The sequence below is a fragment of the Melospiza melodia genome, chromosome 24 (assembly GCF_035770615.1).
Source record: "Melospiza melodia melodia isolate bMelMel2 chromosome 24, bMelMel2.pri, whole genome shotgun sequence".
Taxonomy (NCBI): domain Eukaryota; kingdom Metazoa; phylum Chordata; class Aves; order Passeriformes; family Passerellidae; genus Melospiza; species Melospiza melodia.
This window is the reverse complement of record NC_086217.1, coordinates 9,270,728-9,294,169: the sequence shown is the minus strand read 5'-3', so window position 1 is coordinate 9,294,169 and position 23,442 is coordinate 9,270,728. Positions and strand designations below refer to the sequence as shown.

The 23,442-nt window shown below is 40.9% G+C and overlaps 1 protein-coding gene across 8 annotated transcripts in view; it reads left to right on the top strand.

Annotated features, from left to right (window-relative positions):
- The first annotated feature begins 83 nt into the window (after window positions 1-83).
- Window positions 84-23,442, top strand: part of PECAM1 (platelet and endothelial cell adhesion molecule 1) — a 31,567-nt gene continuing 8,208 nt past the window's right edge. For 4 of the 8 annotated variants that reach the window (XM_063175994.1, XM_063175993.1, XM_063175992.1 and 1 more), the window contains exons 1-13: window positions 86-384; window positions 530-556; window positions 1,670-1,972; window positions 2,657-2,956; window positions 3,071-3,340; window positions 3,714-3,974; window positions 4,910-5,191; window positions 7,034-7,315; window positions 7,739-7,846; window positions 8,698-8,725; window positions 12,220-12,290; window positions 12,948-13,004; window positions 14,247-14,315. In XM_063175994.1, the coding sequence (XP_063032064.1) occupies window positions 351-384; window positions 530-556; window positions 1,670-1,972; window positions 2,657-2,956; window positions 3,071-3,340; window positions 3,714-3,974; window positions 4,910-5,191; window positions 7,034-7,315; window positions 7,739-7,846; window positions 8,698-8,725; window positions 12,220-12,290; window positions 12,948-13,004; window positions 14,247-14,315 (2,092 nt within the window). In that variant the 5' untranslated portion in view covers window positions 86-350. Of the gene's footprint in view, window positions 385-529; window positions 557-1,669; window positions 1,973-2,656; window positions 2,957-3,070; window positions 3,341-3,713; window positions 3,975-4,909; window positions 5,192-7,033; window positions 7,316-7,738; window positions 7,847-8,697; window positions 8,726-12,219; window positions 12,291-12,947; window positions 13,005-14,246; window positions 14,316-18,600; window positions 18,658-23,442 lie in introns of all 8 variants that reach the window. The other 4 variants (XM_063175990.1, XM_063175988.1, XM_063175986.1 and 1 more) reach the window with 2 other exon arrangements.

Genomic DNA, 23,442 nt, shown 5'->3' with positions numbered 1-23,442 from the left:
GGAACGTCTTGTTTTTTAATACACCTTAAGAAATTAAACAAAGCAAATGCGTTTGGTAGCGCCCTCAGGAAAAGTCCAGTCACTTCCTGCCCAGTAATCTGCCTGGGAGCAGCAGATACATTCTCATTGTTTGCCATTTCCAGTTTCCAGTAATGGGAACGATTACTTGATCCAGGCAGTTTCTGCTGAAGATCGGGGAAAACGTACAAATTTTAATGGCAAATTTTTATCTGTTTCCATAAAACAACAAGGGAAAAAAGCAAAACGTGGTTTTGGTACCTGGAGGCATCACCTCTGATAATGAATATTGTTTTATTTTGGAATTAAAGTGTCTGCTCTTCAGGAACGAGATGTATCTTGCTCTTCTGGTGATTTTCTTGCAGTGTAAGTTTGATAACTGAGTCTCTGGGTGGGTACAAGTGTTGCTGCTTTGTCTGGGGTTGGTTGAGGCTTTTTACAGTTTTGCATCACCGTGTCTCAATCTGTAAGCTTTGAAAATAACATTTCTTCTCTTTTTTCTTTTCCCCAGGTTCAGAACTTTACGCTCAGGGGAAAGGTAGGGAATGGTAGATTTTTATTGTTTTGTTGGGAGTTTTTATGTAGAAATTTAATATAACTAATTTAACTAATTCCTCAGTTGCTATGCATCTATAACAGAGTTTATTTGGATTTGCTCTACAGTAGCTCAGTATGAAATTTGGCTATATGAAAAAAAAGGTCTTACTTGGTGGTGCTTCTTGGTATAGTGTTTAAATCAGAGATGTGCTACTTATACCTTAATAAAGGTGAAATCTTTCCTAAAGTAATTTGCTTTATTGAGCCACAAAACAGGTGGCAGAGAAAATGAGCATTTTGTTTTGATATGTGAGAATCCTCCTCATGCCCACGAGGAAGAAGGAAGGATAAAATTATGGAATAGAAATTAAGGGCACTGTGTCCTGATCTTGCAAAAGAATTGATCATGGCTGAGCAGAGTTCAGAAATTGTGTTCTGAAAAGAACATGTTTACTTTTTATCTTATCATGCTGCTGGCTCCCAGCACGTACATTCTGCATGCTTCCTTTTTCCCATCACCTGGGAGAAATGTTCGCTCCTTGCTGTCATGTGGTTTATTCACATGCAAAGAAATTCACAGCTTTTCACTGATTTTATGGCCAAGACTCTCTCTAGCAAGGACTCATTATAAATATCTGGGAAGTGTGCAGGACAAGGGACTTCTTTAGATGCAGGAAAGTTTTTCTATTTGAATAGCAATTTCTAATACAAATCCTGACCAGAATAGATATAGAAGTGTAAGTTCTAAAGAAGAGAAAGTGAATTAATTTATACATCTTCCTCTATACTTGTTTCTCAAGATGTGAGAACATAAAAATCAATTATACCAGGAGCCTAACAGTTGTAACATTTAAGCTACAAATTCTTTTTCTTGCTGTGGTTATGAAGCCAGAATATATTTCTATGCACACACATTTCTATACATATATACATACTTATATAAATAATACCATGAGCTTTATTTCTAAAAGCACTTATCAGTTTAAATGACAATATTTCTATCAAATGAAATGTAAATTTAAAAATTAATTTTTGTAATTTAAATGTGGCAGCTTGAGATAACTGTGTTGTATTGGACTAATTTAAAATAAAATTTTTTTTTTCTTTTTTGTAGTCTATCAAGTTTTTACTTTCAACGGAGTTAAAATCAAGGTTGAACCATCTGACAAAGTGAAGAATGGAGCTCCAATGTCAATCATCTGCCATGCTGATATTAGCAAAAATACTGATTTCCAGCTGAAGCACAATTTCACATTTTTTAAAGATGGGAAGCTTGTGTTTATGACCATATCAGACAAAGAAGATGCACGGTATGAAATACCTGTGGCCAAGTCTGCAGATACAGGAGACTATGAATGTAGGGTGAAAGCAGGTGACAAGTTGGTTATCAGTAAGCCCATCTATGTTTGGGTTGCAGGTGAGTGTTCTGTCAGACATGGCAGATGAGGTACAGAGAGAGAACAACCTTACAGGGAAGGAATAATAGTCAGTGCTTAAACAAGGTATCTTGCAAAGTGTGTTTTATCCTTGACATCACAGTACTGATGAGGGTTTGGTACTAATCCCCCATGTTAAGGCACAGAAATGAGCTCAGGACCCCAAGGCTCCAGGCCAGATCAGTGCTAGTCAGGAGCACAGTCTGTATGCTGAGCCTCTGTTCCCTAGGCTAGAGAAAGAATTATTTGTGAAAGTTGTGCCCACCCCAATAACTGTGATGAGGGGTGTGCAGATTCCTGGAAATGCTGGAAATAACCTACAGAGGTGCTCAGGGTGTGAGAGCCAGCACCAAAGCCAGCATCAGCCATGGGCCACTTTTGCAGACAATGTTTTCTCAGTCTTGTTTTTCATCTCTTATGAAAACAGAGGCCACCTCCATCCATACACTCTCTAGACATGTTCTTGACTGGAGGTGATGTTTTCTCCCTGGAAAAGCATCTTGGACAGAATTTGTCAGCACTGAGGTGTTATGGGGTCATCTTTTGGTTCTTGCAAACTGTTTGCATCTGTTAATCGGTATAAATCATTCCCACAGTCATCAGAGGTACTGTTTATTTCAGGATTATGCAAAGTTCTGTTTCTTTTCTTTGTTTCCTGTTGTAAGGAATGACCAAGCCAATCCTGACTGCTGACAAAAAAGAAGTTTCAGAGGGTGAAATTGTGAAATTACGCTGTGAGCTGCCAGAAGAAGTACCTCCTTTAGAGTTCTATTTCCGCAAGATAAAGACAAATTCAGAGCCTATAGCAAAACGTGTAGCTGAGCAAAACCAAAATTTTTCTGAAATGGAATATTATGTTGAAGCAGGAGATAATATTTTACAATTTGATTGCTTTGGCAAGAGACAAGTAAAATCTGGATGGGAGAGCTCCCAACACAGCAACAAAACACTTGTTACAGTCAAGGGTAAGTTGTTTCAGCTTTTCTTTTTACATTTCTTTGCTAGCCATTGATAAAAGTTGGGTCACATATTTACATGTATATCAATCTATCTGTATGTTTATATCTATTCTCTTGCAGAACCATTTAGAAATCCCACTCTGATCACCACACCCTCCAATAACCTTACAGAAGGAGACATTATAGAATTTCAGTGCTCAACCGTGGCAGCTGAAATGCGTGGCATTGAAATCATCTTCCAGAAAAACAGAACAATACTGAACAGTGTACGAGATAAGAAATCTCTGAAATACTCTACATTAGCTACTCAAGAGGACAGTGGTGAATACCTGTGTAAGGTGGAGCAAGGAGCAGTGTCTAAAACCACCAAACTGAATGTCTTTGTGTCAGGTAAAACCTCTGTTCATCTTAGATTTTATTCAAAGTATTAATATTTAAATTTGGCAGAACTCAGGATCCAAGTGTAACCTCCAGATCCAAGTGTAAATTTTCTGTAAGTTGAAGGCTAGTTAGATTTTTGTTTCTGATTTTTGCCCACCTATACTTCCCAACTAAAATAATATCCTCAAACAACCTGTGAAAAGTTGTTTCAAGCAAATGCTGTTTCTATTTTCCCTGAAAATACAATAATATTAAAATAACACAATTTTTTGTTCCCAAATTATAAACTATCAGTATGTCCTTCATTCTGTATACTTTGAGATAAGTAGTCATATTCTTCCAGGCTCATTTTGAATGAATCACCTCTCTTTTTATCTTGCAGAATTATTTCCCAAGCCAACACTATCTGCTTCTATGACTCAGTTGGATGAAAATAAAGATTTAATTTTGAACTGCAGCATTAATGGTTCACGGAGAGCCAACTTCTCTATCCTACGGAAAAGTTCCAGTGGAGACATCCTGTTGAAAAAATCTAGAATCTTAGCAATTAAAGTTAATGTGAATGATACTGGATCTTACACCTGCAAAGCTGAAGTAAAAGGAATAGTCAAGGAGAGCAAACCTGTAAGGATAAGTGTTTATGGTGAGTTGACACAGAACCACCAGGGTGGGGGAAGGAGCAAAAGCAGAAGCTTTTAAATAAGGACATCAGTTTACAGAATCGGTCTCTGGTCCATGAACTAGCAGGGTGTGTTGGTTCTTACAACATATATTTCTGTGGGATGTGCTTTAGCTGCAGAGGATTTGGTGTATTGTGATATAATCAAGTCATACTTTCCAGGGCTGGCCCTCAGAGAAGGGAGTTGGAGTGGCTTCCTGCTGGTCCCTGGGTTCTGCTGGGGACCAGATAAACTTCCCTTCACTACCATTTGCAGGAGCCAGGAATGTTCTGCAAAACTTTCACTGATCTGAAGCTCTGTCAGTGCCTGCCTTGAATCCCTGCACCTGCCCCTCCAGGCAGAAAGCCAGGAGAGCCAGAGCTCATCTGGTTGGCTCTACTCTAGAAAAGCCAAGGGTTTATTGGTTTATTAAGCACAGCCCCCTCCCCAGCTCACCAGCTGTGAGTACTCCAGTGCCCTTCCCTCTCATGGAGCAGGCACAGGGGTTCTCCAGTCTGTCCAAGGCATGAACTGCATTGTTCACTGTGTTCCTCTGAGGAGGAGCTGTGCAATCTCCCTCAGGTCATACATGGAGCACACTTGTTCCTTGGGTCAGAACTGCTTTTGGAGCTGGATGATCCACAGCTGTGTCACTGATCCTTTCCTTGTTTTGCTTCATATTGTCCCTCTATGCTGCTTTATTCAAAGTCACATATGTTCTATTATCTTTGCTATTGATTTGTTCAAATCCCCCCATTTCCATTGGGGGAAATGAGGATTTCAATGAGGCAGGGCTTCCCAATACAGACTGTGTCTGCAAAGTAGCTAAATATTATATATTTATGTTTTATAAAAAATAATATTGTGTCTTTTGGCCTAATGCAGTGTAATTTGCAACAATTTTTTATTCACCTTTTAGCTCCAGTCTCCAAGCCAACTCTTTCTGTTGTCAGTGGCTCACCAGAGGTGGTATTAGGGAAGCCTCTACAATTAATCTGTCTTTCAGTGATGGGAACACCACCAATAACATTCACATTCTACAAAGGGGATGAAATTAAGAAAAATGTAACTAATGACACATATGCTACATTCCTGGATGAAGATATTGGACTAAATGACAATGGAGGGTACAAATGTGATGCTAGAAACAATCACTCCAGTGGTGTGAAAACTAGCAATATTCTAAATGTCACAGTGATAGGTAAGTCTGTTTAATTCTTCTTCTTGTTGTCTAGTGTAATATTTAGATTTTTGAAACTGTAGCAGCAAGTGGTGGACTAAGAAAAATGGATGTGAAATGTTTGCAAGTTCTTGCTCACTTGAGGTAAAATATTTGCCTATCACAGCACAGTAGTCCAGCACCAGAGTAGAAGTCAATTCTTGATCTTTGAAAAAGAAGAGCTAATTTCTCTCTACCAAGGCGTTTTCAGCTTTGCATCCTGGTTTAAACTCAAATTGTGTTGGTCTTAATAAGATAAACTTGTGGTTAATAGGCTGTTTTCTGAGTTTTGACCCTGAGTTATGTATGACTGGAACAGATAAATGCAGAATTGTTGCATTTCTTTTGAGTCTGTTGGATTATTGCACACTCTCCATTTGCTTTTTAATACAGTATTTGCATTCACCCAGACCACAGCACCTTAGGACTCACCTTAAATTCATCAGTTCCACTGTTTACTAACAGTAGAGAGAAGCTCAATGATAAAATTCTGAAGAGTTTTATCTAGGGAGATTTAAAGTCAAGGTATTTTGAAATAACAAGGTACAAATAAACAAACACAATGCATAATTTTGGTCCATTAACAAGTGGGAATTTCTTTGCTGGAACTGGTGTATCCCAGGTGTCAGAGCTGTGGTTTGGGATATATTGTGACTCTGTTTAGAAGTTCTCAAGAGAAGGTCATTGTTTGGAGCCTTGTTAGCCAGTCTTCCACAGTCCATGACTGGTGAGGTGGTGACTTCAGATTCTCTGTATTCTGTCCTTTCTGTCTCTAGCAGATCTGGAAAAGGACTTATGTTTTCCAGAGCAATTCTCTCTGTCAGGGGCTCAGTCATAGTAACCCATGTCTTATATCTAAATCCACTTCCTAATACAAATACAGCTTCCATGACCACCATCTTTTCATGTCAAATCTGGTTTCCTTCCTCTGCTTCTGTACCAGTGTTGCCTTAATGATTCCTTCTTTATATCTGCCTTGTGTTATCCATAGCTCTTCCCCAAACACATTTCTAATATTTCCAGAGAACTTTTCTTTTGGAATTTTAGCAAAACACACTTCATATCCCAAACATTTTGCACAGCTGCTGACATTCTACATGTCTTGCATCACAAAATGTGTGTCCATTTTCTCCCCCTGTAAATTACAAAGGCTGAAGCTCATCTGCTCCTAGGCTAGTTCTGTGTATGCTCATATGCTTCATTTGTAAACCAGCAGACTTAAAACTATGGTTTGGCTATGCATATTCTCACAACTTCTTCAAATGCAAACTAACTTCTGTCCTTGTGTTTGCTGTATTCTGTAACCACTGAAATTTGGGATTTGCTTTTGGACAACTCGGTTTGTTATCTCCTGACACCCTCTATTGTATATTAAAAGTTACAAGAACACTCTTACCACAGAGTTAGCATAAACCAGCATAACTCTACATAACTCTGAAAGCAGAACTACATAAATTGCACCATAACTATTTAAACAATGGAACTGCTGAGTGTATTATTTCTGGAAACAAAATCATTTGTAGGCTGGGGCCAGAGGGGCATCCAAAGGATTTTAAGGAAAGAGACTGACTGACCTCTCTGGAATGGATATAATTTTTTCCTGTGTCTGCTTTGTTTCTTTATCATGCCCTCTCTATTTCTGGGTCTATAAAAATATTTACTAGAGGATGCTGTCTGGCAGAGACTGTTCAGAAAGATTAATACTGTGCATTCAGTCTCTGTTTAACTAAGCATTAAAGCAAGCATTTCTATAATACAATATTTTGTTATCAAAGTTATTTCTAATAGTGCTAATATTTGTTTTCTTTGTGCCTTCCTCTGTAGTACCAATCAGGGGTGCCAGTTTGGGCAGTGTTCCGTATGGAGAAGTAGAAGTTGGCAGTGATACTGCTTTCCTCTGCTCTGTGAAGGAAGGATCTTGGCCAATTCACTTCAAGTTTTTTAAAAAAACTGATCATGAAGAACTTCTACATGAAGCAAGGGAATATTCAGACAGAACCATATGGCACAAGAAAACAATGAAGAGGAGGGACACAGGGACCTATTATTGCATGGCCTCGAACCGAGCCAGCGTGGACGTGAGGAGCCATCCAATAACCATCAGTGGTGAGCTCATTAATGATAAACTGCCAATTCTGTCACCTTTACAGGTGATTTGAGATGTTCCTCAATGTAACTCCCTTACTGGAGTGGTTAATGCCACCTTACTGGTGGTTTTTGTTCCAGAAGTTAAACAGAGAGATGTCTTTATAAACAGAGATTGTCCAGTTTACATGGAAAAATTAAGGGGGTGCCCAAAAGCCAAAGGAGCAAGATGCAAACTAAAACCAAGCTGTTGATCACAAGCTTGAGCTTTTGGTCAACAAAGGAGAGGCTCACTAGAGAACCTGGCACACAAGCCTCTTCCAAGATCTTCCCCAGTGTGTAAGAAGACTGATATGTGGTAAAATGAAAGGTCAGGAGCTACAGAATTTGTTAGTGTTGACCTGTCACTAACTACTCTCTTAAACATGTTTTTCTTATTTGCAGTCATCTTAGCAGCTTGGCAGAAAGGAGTCATTGCTGCATTTGTCCTGACAGCCATGGCAGGAGCAGGAGCAGTCGCTTTGTGGTGGTTTTTGTGTAAGAAGAAAAAGGGTAATGATGTTCCCCCTCTCTTTGTTTTGGGACAAATGTATCACATTTGAACTTGCATTTGTCTCAGCAGCAAAGGCTTGTGCGGGTGAGGCTTCAGAGATGACTAAACACATTAAAAGAATCTACTGAAAATGCTAGGTGACTCAAATTAGGCTGCAAATGTGCTGAAGCTTTCCAAGCATATTGGGCAAAACATGTAACTAATAGTGCTGGGCAGCCCTAGGGAAGCAAAGTTTATAAAATAGGCCAGAATTACACTGTCCCCATGCAGTCCTAGGTCTGAAATTCAGTCTCGGGCAATGTAGAGTTAGACTGGGCCTGAGGAGGTTTCTGATCCCTTACAGAGGTATAAAAATTTGATTTGGAGTCCCAACTCAGGTGTAATTGATCTACCTCTGTAGTCCTCATGAAGGAAACTTAGACCATTAATTTATGGGATTAGGTCTTTTCTTCCACTCTGTAATACAATTTCATTGAGGGATTTGTCTTTTATTGTTAAGGTATTTTTTTTAGGTCTTGTTATTACAGAAAATAAGTAAATCTGATTTATCCTGTGATATCCTGTACATAGCAGATTATTTGGGAAAATTTGGAGAATTTCAGCATCCCAGATTGTTTACATTGGCTTGGTTAAAATCTGGGGTTTGGGATCTGGGGTTTTCTTTGAAAGAGAGATTTAAGGGACCTGGGAGATAAACAAGCTATAAGACATGAGGTAATTAATTTTGTGATAGCCAGGAGAAGCTACTCTGACAGGAGTAGACAATCACTATATTTTTGGGTTTAATTTTTACTTTTAAATTCTTTACTTGTGCAACCTATTAATAGAAGTTTTGTTTTTCTCTGTCAAGCTAAAGGACCATCCATGGAGATGTCTGGGTAAGATGCCTCCCTGTCTGGGTTTCAGCTGGGATAGAGTTAATTTTCCTCTTAGTAGCTGGTACAGTGCTGTGTTTTGCATTTAGTGTGAGAATGCTGTTGATAACACTGCTGTTTAGCTAAGTAGTGCTTACACTGAGTCAAGGACTTTTCAGTTTCCCATGCTCTGCCAGTGAGCAGGGGCACAAGAAGCCAGGCAGGATGGTGGCCTGGACAGTTGACCCAAACTGTCAAAGGGATCTTCCACACCACAGAGTGTCACTGCCAGTAGAGAAACTGGGGGGGAATTGTCTGGGAGGCACTGGTCAGTGCTCAGGGCTGGGCTGGGCATCAGTCAGCAGGTGCTGAGCAATTGTACTGAGCATCACTTGTTTTTCCTGAGTTTTACTCCTCTCTCTCTCTCCTTCTATTATTATTATTACTACTATTATTATTACTATTACTATTTTATTATTATTATTATATTTTACTTTATTTCAATCATTAAACTGTTCTTATCTCAACTGTTCTTACCTGGGTTTTACCTTTTTCCAATCCTTCTCCTTGTCCCAGTGGGGGTGGGGTGGGTGAGGGAGGGTGCTTAGTTACCAGCTGGGTTAAACCACAACAGCTCCTATGGCACCCAACGTGGGACTCAAAGTTAACAACAGATCTGGCCAGTGCATGTTGAAACAAGTTTGTTACAAGCATTCCTTGTGGTTTAATAACAACTGGTCACCGTGTTGATTTGTTTGCTCTCAAACAAATTCGTGTTCTCCAACACGTTGCTTGCACTACTGCCCCCTGTTGTGTTTGTTCCCTTCGGGACAGGGCTCAGGGTGTTGTTTTAACTCACCTGGTCGGGTCTCAGCACTGCCATCACCTGTGCGTGGGGAGACACCTGTTGGGAATTATTCACAATTACATCTTTTACCCGACTCCTCGGACAGCCAGCTTATGGAGGAGAGACGTCTTCCCACAGCCTCCCTTTCTTCTCCAGAGCATTTGAGAATTAGGAAAATTTTGATGGAACCAGCATGGTCCTATTGGTAGGAAGCAGCAAGTGGCTGAATGTGGTTCAGTTCTTGTTTAGGGTCAAAAAATTATTTGCAGCTACTCCAACCCCCTGAACAGGCACAGTGGGCACTCAAACTCCAGTAACCACAGACACTGTGATTGCTCACCCCAGGGGTGGGTGATGCAGCTGAACCAGAGGACCAAGCCCTGTCTGTAGCAGTTGCCCCTTAAAAAAGGAAGAGAAATGCCCAGGAAAGATGGCTTGTTTAGTAAAGAAGGACAAAGCAGGGTCATAACAAGAACAGGAGGAAGAGGCAGAACAAGAAGCACCCGATCCCTATCCCTGAGTGAGCTGCAGGATATGCAGAAGGATTTCAGCCATCATCCAGGAGAGCCCATTATCACCTGGATGCTCAGATGCTGGGATAATGGGGCTGCTGGTGTGGAATTAGGGAGTAGAGAAGCCAAGCAGCTGTGAGCATTTTCTAGGGAAGGGTGAATTGACAAGGTGATTGGAAGAGTAACACAAGTCCTCAGCCTCTGGAAGCAGCTCTTGTCAAGGAAAGGTATTTCTTCAAGGAGGATGTTCTGTTTCACCCAGGGAAGTGGACCATAATGGAGAGAGTACTCAGTACAGCAGGGAACTGGCCATGCTTAGAGGTAGATAATTTATTATGACCCAAACAACACATGGTCACTCACAGATCCAGATGAAGCCTGATGTGCACACACCAAGTATCAGAAGTGTGTACACCAGAGTGCACCATCATCATCCAACAGCTCACTGCCAGTGCTGTCTGGAGACACAAACAGGCACCAGTGGTGGAGGCAGGGGCTCCCCAACTCTTGCAGTACACAGAAAGATCTCTCTCTTCCTCCCTTGTCCCTGCTGTGGAGAAACCAGTTGAGCAGCTGAAAGAGGATCTGGATTGCACTTCCCACGTGCAGAGTCCGGGACCTCAGCTGGTAACAGAAAGTGTTATTTGGTCAAGGGAGGATATTGAGGGCACACACCAGGGGAGACCCTGGCTTTTTCTTCAGCCCTGCAGAGACAACATGAGGAAGTGGGATAGAAATTCTACTTCAGGCCTAGGAAGGAATTGCAAGGAAGAACAATCACAAGAGGGGTTCTCCCAGGAAAGCTGCTGCTGCAGTCTGCAGTGGGCAGTTCCTCAGAGAGAGTGGAAGGGCTGATCTTACTCCTGATCCTATGGAAAGGAATTCAGCTCCCTTTTCACAAGAAGCAAGTTGCATAAACCTATGAGCAAGACTAGAGGGGCTCTGCCTGCAGCCCTGTGGAAGAGAGGGACAGCCTTGCTCACTGGGCTGTGTGGATCACGTGGGCCATCACGTCAGCCCCCCAGGAGTATAAGGCTGCAGCAGACACGGGTGCACAGTGTACCCTGATGTTATCAGGCTGTGAAGGGACAGAAACCACTTCTGTTTCTGGAGAGGGATCCCAAGAGCTGACTGCTGGAGGCTGAAATCAGCCTGACTGGGAATCAGAAGCCCCCACTGGGACAAGCCCAGAGGTTCCCTGGGCATAGACTATCTCAGGAGTGAGTACTTCAAGGAGCCAGAAGAATCCTGGAGGGCTTTCAGTGTAGCAGCCTTGGAGATGGAGGAAATGAAGCAGCTGCCTGGTCCCACCTCTTGGAAGACCTTTCTGTTGCAGGGTTACTGAAGGTTGCATAAAGCAGGTGCTGGTCACTGTCACAGCACAGCCCCAGCAGCAAAACCGCGCCGAGCCTGGGACTGCGGGAGGTGCTGCTCGCTGCTCAGGGCATCCCCTGCTTTCCTTGGGCTTTCTCTCTCTCTCTCTCTCTCTCTCTCTCTCTCTCTCTCTCTCTCTCTCTCTCTCTCCTTTTCATTGCTATTATTATTATTATTAACTTTATTTGAATTATTAAACTGTTCTTACGTGAATCCATGGGGTTTATCCTTTCCCAATCCTCCTCCCCATCCCTCTGTGGCAGGGCAGGGCAGTGAGTGAGTGGCTGTGTGATGTTTAGCTGCTATCTGGGGTTAAACCAAACGTGCTTTATGATAGTCATGCAATATTTCTGTGTATAAAGGGCTGTAAGCCTTGCTTCACGTGAATATAGCTTGTTACAGCACACACCTGCAAACAATAGATGGTTGTGCTTCATGTTCCACCTGCTAACACAACAACAGGCTGAGGAAATACTCTAAAAATAGAAAAAAAGCCAGATAAGTGAAATACAAGAATGTCAGGTCTGTATCTGAATGCATTTAAATATGGAATAAAATTGAAAATACAGAGGTCATAAAGAAGAATAATGCAATAGGGAACATTTTTGACCTTAAAGTTTCCATGTGTTTCTCCTAAAGCAAAGGCAAAATTTTCATCGGTTTCAGTGATTAAGAATATGTGGTAGCCAGCATAGACAGTGACTGATCTTTGCACAGAATCATGTTCTTGGTTTTATTGATTGGTTTTGGATAATTATATCAAATTTTATTGGTTTGTTTTTCAGTTCTGCCTTGGCTCCAAGCTTGGCAAGTGAAAAACTAACAAGACCGCCCAGTGATGGAAACTACTATTCAGGTAGGCAATTTTGCTATGAAACTGTTAGTAAATTGGTTTAATTAAACATCTGTTTAAAGTTCTGGACTTCATAGTTATTGTTTGGATGGGGCCCAATGTTTTGGGAATACAGAGGGATACCAATAACATTGTCCAAGGTATCTTCTGTCATTTTGTCTTTGTACAGTTTTTATGAGCACGTCTTACACAGATTGGTTTATAAGTCTGACACTTCTCCCAGGCAATCAATTGACAATATCACAGATGGAGAAATCATGGTAAAAGAAAATTACTTTCTGCTTTTGACACAGCTGCAAGAAAATTATTTCAGAGAGGAAATTTGAGCTGTGGCACATGGCCCTGTGATGTGACCACAGTTATAGGGATGTTAATTTGCCTGGGCACCTTTCATTGCAGGACCTCAGTGCACTTGGCAATGGCAGGTGGATGTGATGTTTAGAGCATCTGACATAGATAAAGTTACCCCTTGTGTGTTTGTTAGCTGATTATTTAAAAAGCCACATTCTTCCCACCTGAATGTCTTAGTGGGAATCTAAAAGTAGAATGTGTTATATAGAAATACAGATAATGACAGTGGGAATTGCAGCTGTGTAATTCATTTATTTCATTGGTTACAATAAATACTTTGTCAGCTCAACTTTGGCTTTCATATTTTAGGATCAGGTTATATTGAAGATAATGAAAACCACATGAAATCAACAGATGAGAGTAAAGGTAATTCCATACCTAAACAATAGATTTTTAAATTATCTTATAATTGAAAGTCTTGATGTTCTAATGGCAGTAGTGAGTAGTAATGTTTGGGCCATCCCTTCTTTCCCATGTCCAAAATGACACCAATAGAACCCTTTTATCAATTGCCTTATGCAGTGTAATTAGCTGTGCTGGATCCCAGGCCATCTAATGATGAGCAGTATAAAAATACAACTTATACTCAAAATATTAAGTTCTATATAACAAATATTCTGATTTGTTTTAAAAACCAAGTTTTTCTACAGATTTCTGCTTCTTTTACTTCTCTGTAATTTCTTCACTTATCTGGATCTTGAAATATTTAAGAATTAAATCTAAAAATAACCTGAATATCTGAATAAAATAATCTGCCAAATCTGTTCTGCAGGATTTCAGTGTGAATGAATGCTGTGGTTCCTTCCAGCTCTTACAGAAATGTGGTAGAAAACCATCCCCACCCCACTCTAGAAATAGAGTAGAAAGCAGCAGCTGTTTCTGTGTCTGCTGTATCCAGGTAGCCAGTTCCTGTCAGCCCTGGTCCTGTTATTCAGATGTCAGATCATTGCCAGGCTTGCTGAGGGTGTTGTGGCACAGAAGCATTTTGAGGAGGAAAGTGGGTTCCATTCTAAATGTTTTATGTGGGGCTTGGAGAAAGCTTAGGAGGAAAGTGCTGAAATGGGCAAATTGGCAAAGCAGAAATTTGGAGAATGAGAGGTGATGAGGGAGGCCATGAAAGACATAAAGATGGCTTGAAATGTGGGGAAAGTGCAGAATGGGAAACGTCCTGCCATAGCAGCCACAGAAAACAAGAAAGTAATGGCAGGGAGAGGAAGGGAAGAGCAGCTGGAGCAGAAATATGGGAAAGCTCTATTTTGTGTTGTGCCACTTTTGAAGGTGTTACATTGCAAGTAACAGTTTTAGGCACAATTTGCATGTCCCACAGTTTCAGAAATCTGCCTTTAGTTGGTCTTCTGCCCTTTGGATGGGATGACCCTGAGGAATGGGCTGGCTGGCCTTACAACTTAGCAGAGTAACTCCCATGTGCCATCAGCAGGGCCTGGTCCTGCACTATCACAGTCACCTGGGATTTGTCCAATAATTTCAGAAAATAAGTAAATCTGATTTATCCTGTGATATCCTGTACATAGCAGCAGGATCATGCCCACAGCTCAGACAAAGCATGCAGTCCTACAAAGAAACATCTTCTTGATATTTTTGGGGCAGGACCTGACCTTGAGAGTGCTGAGGTGGATTACACTGAAGTTGAAGTCTCCACGCTTGATCCTCACAGAGGTAATGAACTCTCCAGCCTCTATGGGTTATTTTTGGGAGCAGCTCTGGGGCTGTTGCTGCTCCCTCACACTGGCCTGGTTTGGCACCTGGGGAGGCCAGGGCTGTGCTTTGTGTGCTGACAGTCTCCTGCCAGGAGTGCTTCTGAACCTGGCGGATGCTGTGGCTCCTGTGCTGCTGTTCCTGCAGCTCTTCCCCTGGGATCATTCCCATTTACAGGAGGGCTGTGTGGAGCAAGGCTCCCAGCTGGAGCTGTGGCAGCCTGCTGTGAAAGATCCATGTTAAAGAGACCAAATTCACTGAGAGCAACTTGAGGTGGTTGCCACAGGGTAAGGTAATGGGGAGAACAGAAACCAGTGGAATTTCCTCCTTTGTAAAGGAACTGGTTGAAGGGTCAAAGCTGTAATTCACTTGTGATAGAGAAGGGAGACCAGTGTTGATTTAGTCTGGAGAGGTCCAGAGACCATCCTGGGTTTTGTGGCACCTTGAACAGAGAAATGAGATATTGATGCCCAGATAACTTTGTCCTCCTCCCTGCAGTAACCAGACCTCAGAGCATGGGGCTGAGGTACGTGTCTGCAGCCTTGAAGGAGAAATAGCCATGGAAATTTATGCCCACTTCAATCATTCTGTGTCATCTGGAGAACTCCAATGCCATTAGGGCCTTGTGTTGAAAGCTGCTAAACCTTTCAGAAATTTGCAAAGAGCTCCAAGTTGGTTAAAGTGAATAAACCCTGCAAGAGAAGTTTATGCTCTGCTCTTGCTTCTTTGCTTCAGCTGAATGAGAGGCAGACTGAGAAAGAAATGGACAAATTTCCTCCTTCCTGGTAGGAAGGACTAGTCACTTATTGCAGAGACCAAAGACATGATTGTTTAGCTGGTGGCACAGATGTTTGGGCAAGAGTGCTCACTCTTCAGGCTTGGCAGCCAAGCCCTCCTGGAGCAGCCAGTCCTCCTGTGCTTTGTGTTTTCACTTCCTGCTATCATTCATCACAGAGTCTCTCTTCCCTGTGTTTGAAGCAGGCTATTTACCCACCCCTGCTAAATTCTGCACTGAAGGACCAGAGTTGTTGTACTCTTCTTCAGAATTGGGCTCATAATTGTTCCAACTGTTTCTGAGTGTGCACTACAATTCTACAATGGTGTAGAACAGTAATGTATCATAGTGCATTATTTAATTTAAAAGCCCTATTAAATTCAAGATCAACACCTATAAAAACAGCATTTTCATCCATTCTTCCTATATAACACTATTCCTGTATATCAGACTAAGCAATAAGGTATTATCTATGCTCTGTAGATAGAACCCCATTAAACCACAGAATAATGTTTACCATGGTTTGTAAATGAGATCAGATGATTTAAATTGAGTGCTGCCTCATGCTACAGACCTATGCATGGCACACAACACTGATAGATTCTGTAATTCTGAGCTGTGCTGGAGTGTACAGAGATATGAGCAGTCCCCTGATTGATTTCCTTTGTTGCCCCAGGACACAGTGGAGTGCTTTGGTTATGGAAATGGAAACTGCACTGAAAGTATTTAATGTGTTCCTCCCTGAGAGCATCCTGAGGATGCTGCTTAAATACAGTTAAATAGAAGAAGTTGTATGAAACCAAGTCATCTCTTGAGCTCTGCACTGCCTATCACAATGAAAACAGGATGAGATTTATTCTTGGGAAAAGAGAAGCAAAGCCAAGTTTCTTAATATTCCTGTATAATAATCATGTGCACCCAGAGAGAGAATTTGGCCACAGGGCTGCTGCTGATACTTCTGTTACGTTGATGTTATTGTAAGGTTTTGTTCCCAGTCATAATATTCTTTCATGTCTGTGTGTGGGTATGACCAGCCCTTCCTAGGGAACAGAACTTTCAGATTATCACCTTGCTCCAAATCCCTTTTCCCTCTTCTGATTCCTCCTATTTTCTGAAGGAAGACAAAGCAAATCACATTTACCTTTTCTCTGGGCACACATTGTTCATCCAGCAGCTACACAGTGTCTGACTCCTTCTGCCTTTTGAGGAACTGCAGATTTCTTTGATCTCTCTGGCCTAACCTCAATTTAATTTGTCTTTCCAATCATTTGTTCCTCCTGCCACTGTTGTCAATGTCAATACTAATGTTCTCAGGAGCAGGAGAGTCATATTTTATGTACTGTGAAAGGCTACTGCAATAAATGCTGCAGTATCTAAGCTGTAGCAGTTGCCTTTTTGTCACTTCTGGGAATTGGGATTGATTGAATGTCACTTCAAACAAAGTTGAAATTATTGTACAAGGATGAACACCTTGTCTTTATCAGTAAATAATTACTTACATTTGAAAACACTGTTTTACCCTGTTTTTCAAGTAATGTCTGAGCTATCTGTTAATTTCTGGAATACTTTTATCTGGAGTTATTAAATTCAATACTTACTAAGTTTGTATGCTTGACAAAAATACAGTGCTTGTCTTTTCTAAAGCTTAGTTGAGAAAAAAGATGGCAAGGTGATTTAAACCCTTTATTGGGAATCTGAGCAAAACCAAAAGCAGGGGCTAAAGTCAGATCAGGAAATATCCCTGAAGTGACAAGGCAGAAACTGCTAATCATGGCTGAGTAAGAATGTTCTCCTTATTTTACTTTTATATCTGGTTAGTTATCTGCAGGGTGGCAACATTATAAAATTAGTGGGAACAAAATGTCAAATCATCCAAGTAATTTCTCCTGGTGCATTTTTTCAGTGCTAGGACGACTTTTGGAAGGTTGACAAAGGAAATAACATGGGCAGTGGCATTATACCACAATATAATGAAATGGGTATGATAAAAATAAAAAAGCAAACTAGGGAAATGCCTCAAACCAAGTCTTTGCACAGAGTCAAAAGGAATAGATTTAGGATTGTTACCTGCTAAAAAAGAGTCCTAAACAAAATGAGTTACCTTTGATTAAAATTCCAAGAAGATTAATTCTTACTTCAGTGGAAACTGAATTGATCATTTAAACAGTAGTCTGTAAGCATTTGAAATATGCCTTGAGGTCTTAAAATTATTTTGCAAAGCAAGTTCATGCCAAAGCTGCAAGATTGAAAGCTGTGATTAGACATTTGCGGAGGTGTAGCTGCTATTGTTTAAATTAATAGCAGTTTTGCAACTCCATTCTGATGTGTTAGCTCACAGCATTTAAAGGATGCTGAACAGAATTTAAAAACAAAAATATTAATGGAATTAACTTTGGGAAATCAGAATGTGGTGCCAGAGACATGTGGGTTCTTCAGGACAATGCAGAACAGTAACAGTCCTGATAGATTTGCAGTCTGAGTCTGAAAATCAGTATGTCTGAATTCTTTAAATGTTGGGGATTTTTAATAGCTAAAGCACAAGATTCTGTATCCAGAAATTTAAATTTCTTTTCTTTTTTTTCTTTTTTTTTGTTTTTTTTTTTTTTTTTTGCAAAGAGGAGACAACAATTAATTTTTTTTTTAATTTAACTTTAACTAGAAAAATTTAGTTCTTGGTTTGTTGAAAGTCCACAGAAGAAAGTGATTTTCAATGCCCAGTTTTGGAGCACTCTGATTGTCCAGGGATTTTTAAACTACAGCCATACAATAAATCCAGGAGATTGTTCTATTCTCCTACTGGCCAGAAGTTTATGCTGACCACAGAGAAAATGATTCTTGCTATTTTCAGGCCTCTCTGTCAAAAGGAGACCTTTCCCAGATAAATGGAAGCTGTGCAGTGTGAAATCTGCAAATATTCTTCTGAGACATTTCCCAAAGCGCAGCAATTTAATTTTTTTTTTTTTTTTTTGCCATTAAGATTTAATCAGGCTGGTTGCCAAAAGGCTTTATGTTAGTCTTCCAAGTGATAGATCTCCTCAGGGCTAGGATCCCTAAATCCTTAGAACAAATTGAAGAAGTCTTCAAAGTGATCCAGAGAAACCATTCTCCAGTGGTAGATGTCTCTGTGAAATTAAAGCAGTATTGGTTCAAGCTCAGAAGAAGATTAGGAGGATGTTGAAGTCAAATTTAGAAAGGGAAGCAGATTTTCATCATCAATTTTACATAGAAGGAGACATCCTTCTCTCAGACCCTTACAGGCTGGTTTGGGGAGGGGGTTGTGCTTGCTTTTCACACAGACTCCACAGGCTCATTGCTGCTTATGTAGCTGCTTCTCCTGAAAGTAAAAAAGTGTGTTCTGTTTGTTTAAGGAGCTTTTCATAAGGCAAACAAAACAAAAAACAAACAAAAAGAAAAAAGAAAAAGAAAACAATAAAAGAAAATATATTGATTCTGTGCCAATACATTTTCCAGCTCCTGAACAGAAGGGGACTGAAACAGTTTATAGTGAAATCAGAAAAACTAATAATGGTAAGTAAGCTAGTGAAAAATTAAACACTTTAAGGAAGCATGTGTGTAGAGGTTAGGGATAAATTTGTGACTGAATATTTTATAAGATAATATTTAGACTGAATATTTAGAACATAATTGCCATAATAAAGAAGAGCTGCAAGTCACATTGGATAGGAACATACCAAAGTGCAGCTACAAAATCACAGAAGTTGATAAAATGCATGACATCTTCATGGCTCCTTGTAAATCAATGGTATTAATATTTGTAATATCTACTTCATCAGCCCATTTGTGCTGGATCTGCTGAATATTTGGGCCATACATCTGGATCTGAATCAAGATCCCTGTTAGGGATCTGGATTCTAGGTCCTGTTATCTCAAACTGCTCAAGAGAAACATTTGTGATTCTAGGTCCTGTTATCTCAAACTGCTCAAGAGAAACATTTGTCTCTGAACTGACCATGTTTGTCACATGCTATAAAATATTCCATTTGCTTTGGGTATAACTCCAGCAAATATCTATAAAGGCCCCAAGAGCAGCCTCTCCAAGCCTTTACAGCAATGTGATCATTTCAGCAGCTCCTCTAACACAGACCTGTGTGTGGGCAGTGGCAGCTTGCTGGCAATTACTGTCTGTAAATGTTCTGGCACTAATCAGTTCAGAGACAGTGCCTTAAAAGATTATTTTATTTCATTATTTATTTCATCATAGATTGTCAAAGTCTGAATTGGAAAGGATTTCCTCTCCTCTCTTGTGTTAGGAAGTCTAGACTTGTAAATATTAGGATTGCAAGCCATTCATATTTTGTCCCCATTCAGGCTTTGTTGTGTGCCATTTTTAATTTTTGGTTGTGCTTTAAGTTTCTATTTTTTCTATAAGGCATTTCCCACCTCTGACACAGTATATCTCTGGGGAATCTTTTATTGTGAGGGTCTCCATGTAGTTTAGAAAACATTACTTAATTTTTCCTTGTTAGGACTTACATGGCAATTTTTATCTCCATTTTACAGCTGAATAAACAGAGAGATTAGGTCATGCATTAAGGCAACGTGTTTAGAGAGTGACAACAGTGGCAAAGGAATTTCAGAATCCTTGGTGCTGTGCCTGTGTGGTGTACTCATTTTTCACAGCCTTGCAGTGAAAATCAGAATATCTTTCACACTTAAGAGTGTGGCCAGACACATCATGCAGAACCACCAAGAGAAAAAACACAGTTTATTTTAGGGCTGAGCCCCAAGGCCACAAATGTTCTGAAATGTTCTCCAGTGAGTGTGAACTGGACCTATAAAAAGCTGCAGAAGCTGCTGTGTAACCCCCACCTGCTCTGCCCAGGTGTGAGGGTGACTCTCACACCACTCACCAGCCCTGCTTTTTTCTGGTACATAACAGAGGGTGCAAACTCCAGGTTGGTACAGCAGAGCTGAAATTCAAAGATCATTTAAAAGACTGTAATACCATAAAGTGGGAACTCAGTAAAATGGGATATGATTGAAATTCTGAGCTGAATTAAGCAGAGGTTCTGCAAACACCCCTTAATCTTGCAGTCCACTTGCTCTTTTAGGCATAACATTCTACAGCTTCAGTTATTCTTGGAAACACAGTGCCAGTTTATTGTTTCAATCACGTCTGTTTTTCCTGACTGATACACAGGAAAAGTGTTTCAATTAGATAAGCAGTGCATCACCCAGCAGTGCAGTGCTAGCTTACAGTTAATGTAACACTACCTTGGATTTTTCATAGGCTGTGTGATTGTGAGGTGGTAAAGTGTAAATGCAGTGGAGGATCCCTATGAAATATTCTATTTTAATATCTATTAATATAAGCATATTAAATTATGCCAATTGTGACAGATGTTGAACATGACTAGTGGGTGCAGAAGTTGATTTACCATTCTATTCTTTGATATTTTTGAGCAAAAGCCCAGGAGTACAAGCAGCTTCAGGAAGGCAATGATTCAGACAAACGTGTCCTTGGGGAAATCACATGAGTTTAGGAATTGGTGTCAACTACACAGTTTGACATATTTAACCCCTGAGACCTATGTAACATTTTATTATTATTTGTTTGTAGGTAACTATTGTGGTTTAATTAGAATTGAATGCTTCATAAGCAATTTTGTCTTATGAAGGGGTTTCTGTGCATTCCATAAATTGTGTGCACTAGAGAGGAAGCTGAAGGACACTCAGTATTTGTTATGTCTGACAAGTTCTTTGTGACTGAGCTAAAACATTTTTGCTCTTCATTCTTCTAAGAACTCTCACTGCTACCCCCAGTAAGGCAGATGCCATAGCAGGAACCAACTCCTGTATTTTGAGTTCTGTAGCTGTTGCTATAGAGTTTTGTTGTTATTGAGTTCTGTAGCTGTTGCTTGCTCTTATCCAAAATCTGCACCAGGAGCCCATAGTGCTGATAATGCTCTGATCTTTCCCAGGCCTTTGGCAGTGTGCTGAGCATCTGTCATTATGATTTTTCTTTTTATTTTCCTGGTGCTGGCTATGCTATCTCCTGCTTCTGCCATCTGAGTGCCTCCACCACACTGTGGATAAGACTCCCCATCCTCCCTGCTGTGCTGTTTTCCTCCTTCTGAGTGCCAGGACTCAGGAGGTGGTTTTACATTTACATAGACAGGAACAAACTGTCAAATGCACATTTAACTCCCAGAAGACTTGCAGGTGGTTGACTACAGTTAACTCATTTGCAGTGGGAAAAGCAGGTGATTTGTGAAATTCCATTCTAGTCAGGTATGTTTTGATTGAAAGTCAAATAACGTCAGTCTCTGGTTGGTTGGATGCTGGATTTCCTCTGCTGTAATGAGAGTTTAAGGAGGATGCTGCTCACTTTGCTCTGTTAGCAACTGTGAGATAAGAAGTTGTCCTTGCATTGTTATTGAAAGATTAGTTGAATTCAGAAGCACATTTGGTGTTCAGGATGTTTACATGGGCATTGTTTTTAAGCCTTTTCTAGAGCAATGGGCTTACTTTAGTATTTTACATAAAATACCAAAAACTTCAAGCCTCCGCTTTAAATCAGACCTTACATCCAAATGGCAGTTTGGGGAATGGTCAGTGAGTGCCATTCAGGTCAGTAACAGCTTTGTGTAAAAGTCCTTCAGGCTCACCAGGGTGAACTGATTTCCTTAAAATCTTGCTTTCTCTGGTTGCTCTGTGAAAAGGCCAAAGCATGTTGTGAGTCAGGAATACCCAGCCCAGTTCCAAAGTTGCTTTTTGTTCAGAAAGAAGTGATATGGTCTAAAACTTCAGCAAAACAGGCAATTGTCCAAATCCCCAGGCTGCCAGGAGCGATAAAATGGCTCTGACCCTGCTGCCTCCTGTAGCTGTGCTGGATCCAGGCTGGCAGCTCTTCCTGAGGGAGCCTCAGGATGTCTCACACCAGTTCAGCTGCCTGGGTGGAGGCTCTTTCAGGCATGATTTATTTCCATCACACCTTTCCTCTTCCCAAGGGGCAGCAGGGGCAGGAAGCCCAAGCATCTCCATGCTGGTTCTTTATCTCAGCTCCAGCCCTTCCCTCAGTGTTGATCCCAGGTTTTGGGATTGCACAGGCTTGCAATCAGGCTCCTGTTCGTGTTGCTGAGGAGAATTGGAGCCAACTCCAGCTCACAGATTTCCTCACGTTTTTCCAGGACACTTCCTGTGGAAGATGATGTTATTGGTACAGTCTTTCTCCCTCAGTGAACTCTGTCTTTGCTGTGTGTCAGACCCAAAGCTCACAGAAGCCAGTGATAAGCTTTGCACTGATTTTATGTGCACTGGACTGAGCTCACTGTGGCCTATTGCAAGATAACAATTCCCAATTTCTTATAGGAAAGTGGAAATCCAGCAAACAAAATGCAGAACCAGCCTTTATGCTGCTAAGTCTGGAAAAATGAGTTGGTCACTTTGGAAGCAATTGCAGCAGTGAGACAGGAAATTCTAAGAGTCCTACAGCAACCAACAATGTACTATGGAAAAATAAATATAGCCCAGTGGAAAGAGGCATGAGAAATCCCCTTTGCATTCACAGGGTTGGAACAAATCTATTTGAAATCAGCTCTAGCAATCAGGAAATCTGCTCAAATACTTTCCTGCTACTGAGCCTCGGGCTTAACACCTACATCTTAGCCAGAATAATTTCCCACTGGATCCTTTTCCAGCATAGGAACTCCCAGGGTCTGGGGATTCATTGTGCTGCTCAGAACTCAGGTGTTAGGGGCACATGATAGTTGCAGGCAGTCCAGAGCCAGGCAAATAACTTGTCCTCTCTCCAGTATAAAAACTCTTTGGATCTTTGGGCTTCTAGACATATTCTAGACTCATGCCTGGATCTGTGAGACATTGATTCCAGAGCCAAATGCTTACAACAGCTTCAGCCAAAAATCAGGCAAAGCCAGATGGTTTCAGTGAGGCACAAATATGCAGGGAGCTTCTGACCTTGCTTGAACCTGCAGAGCAGAGCTGCATTACGTGCATGCCCCGTGTCAGAGCTGTTCCCAAGCTGCCTGCCAAGATTCCCTGATGGAAGCTACTGCTCCAGTAAAGGTCTTGGCAGAACTTTGTGTGTGTCTGCAGCTCAGCACCTTTGGTTCAAGGTCTGACATCTTGGCTTCCACCAGGGCTGGAGGTGCCTTGGAGGTGGATTGACAATTGCAGCTGTTTAGGCACATATTCTCCTCTCCATAACCTCTAGCAGCAAGAAATGGAAGAGCAGGTGGGGCTGACAGTGTCTTAAACTCCTGCTATATTCACTTCTTTGTAAAAATGTGTTCTTTGAATTTAAAATCACATCAGCTAGAAGCAGTACAAAGA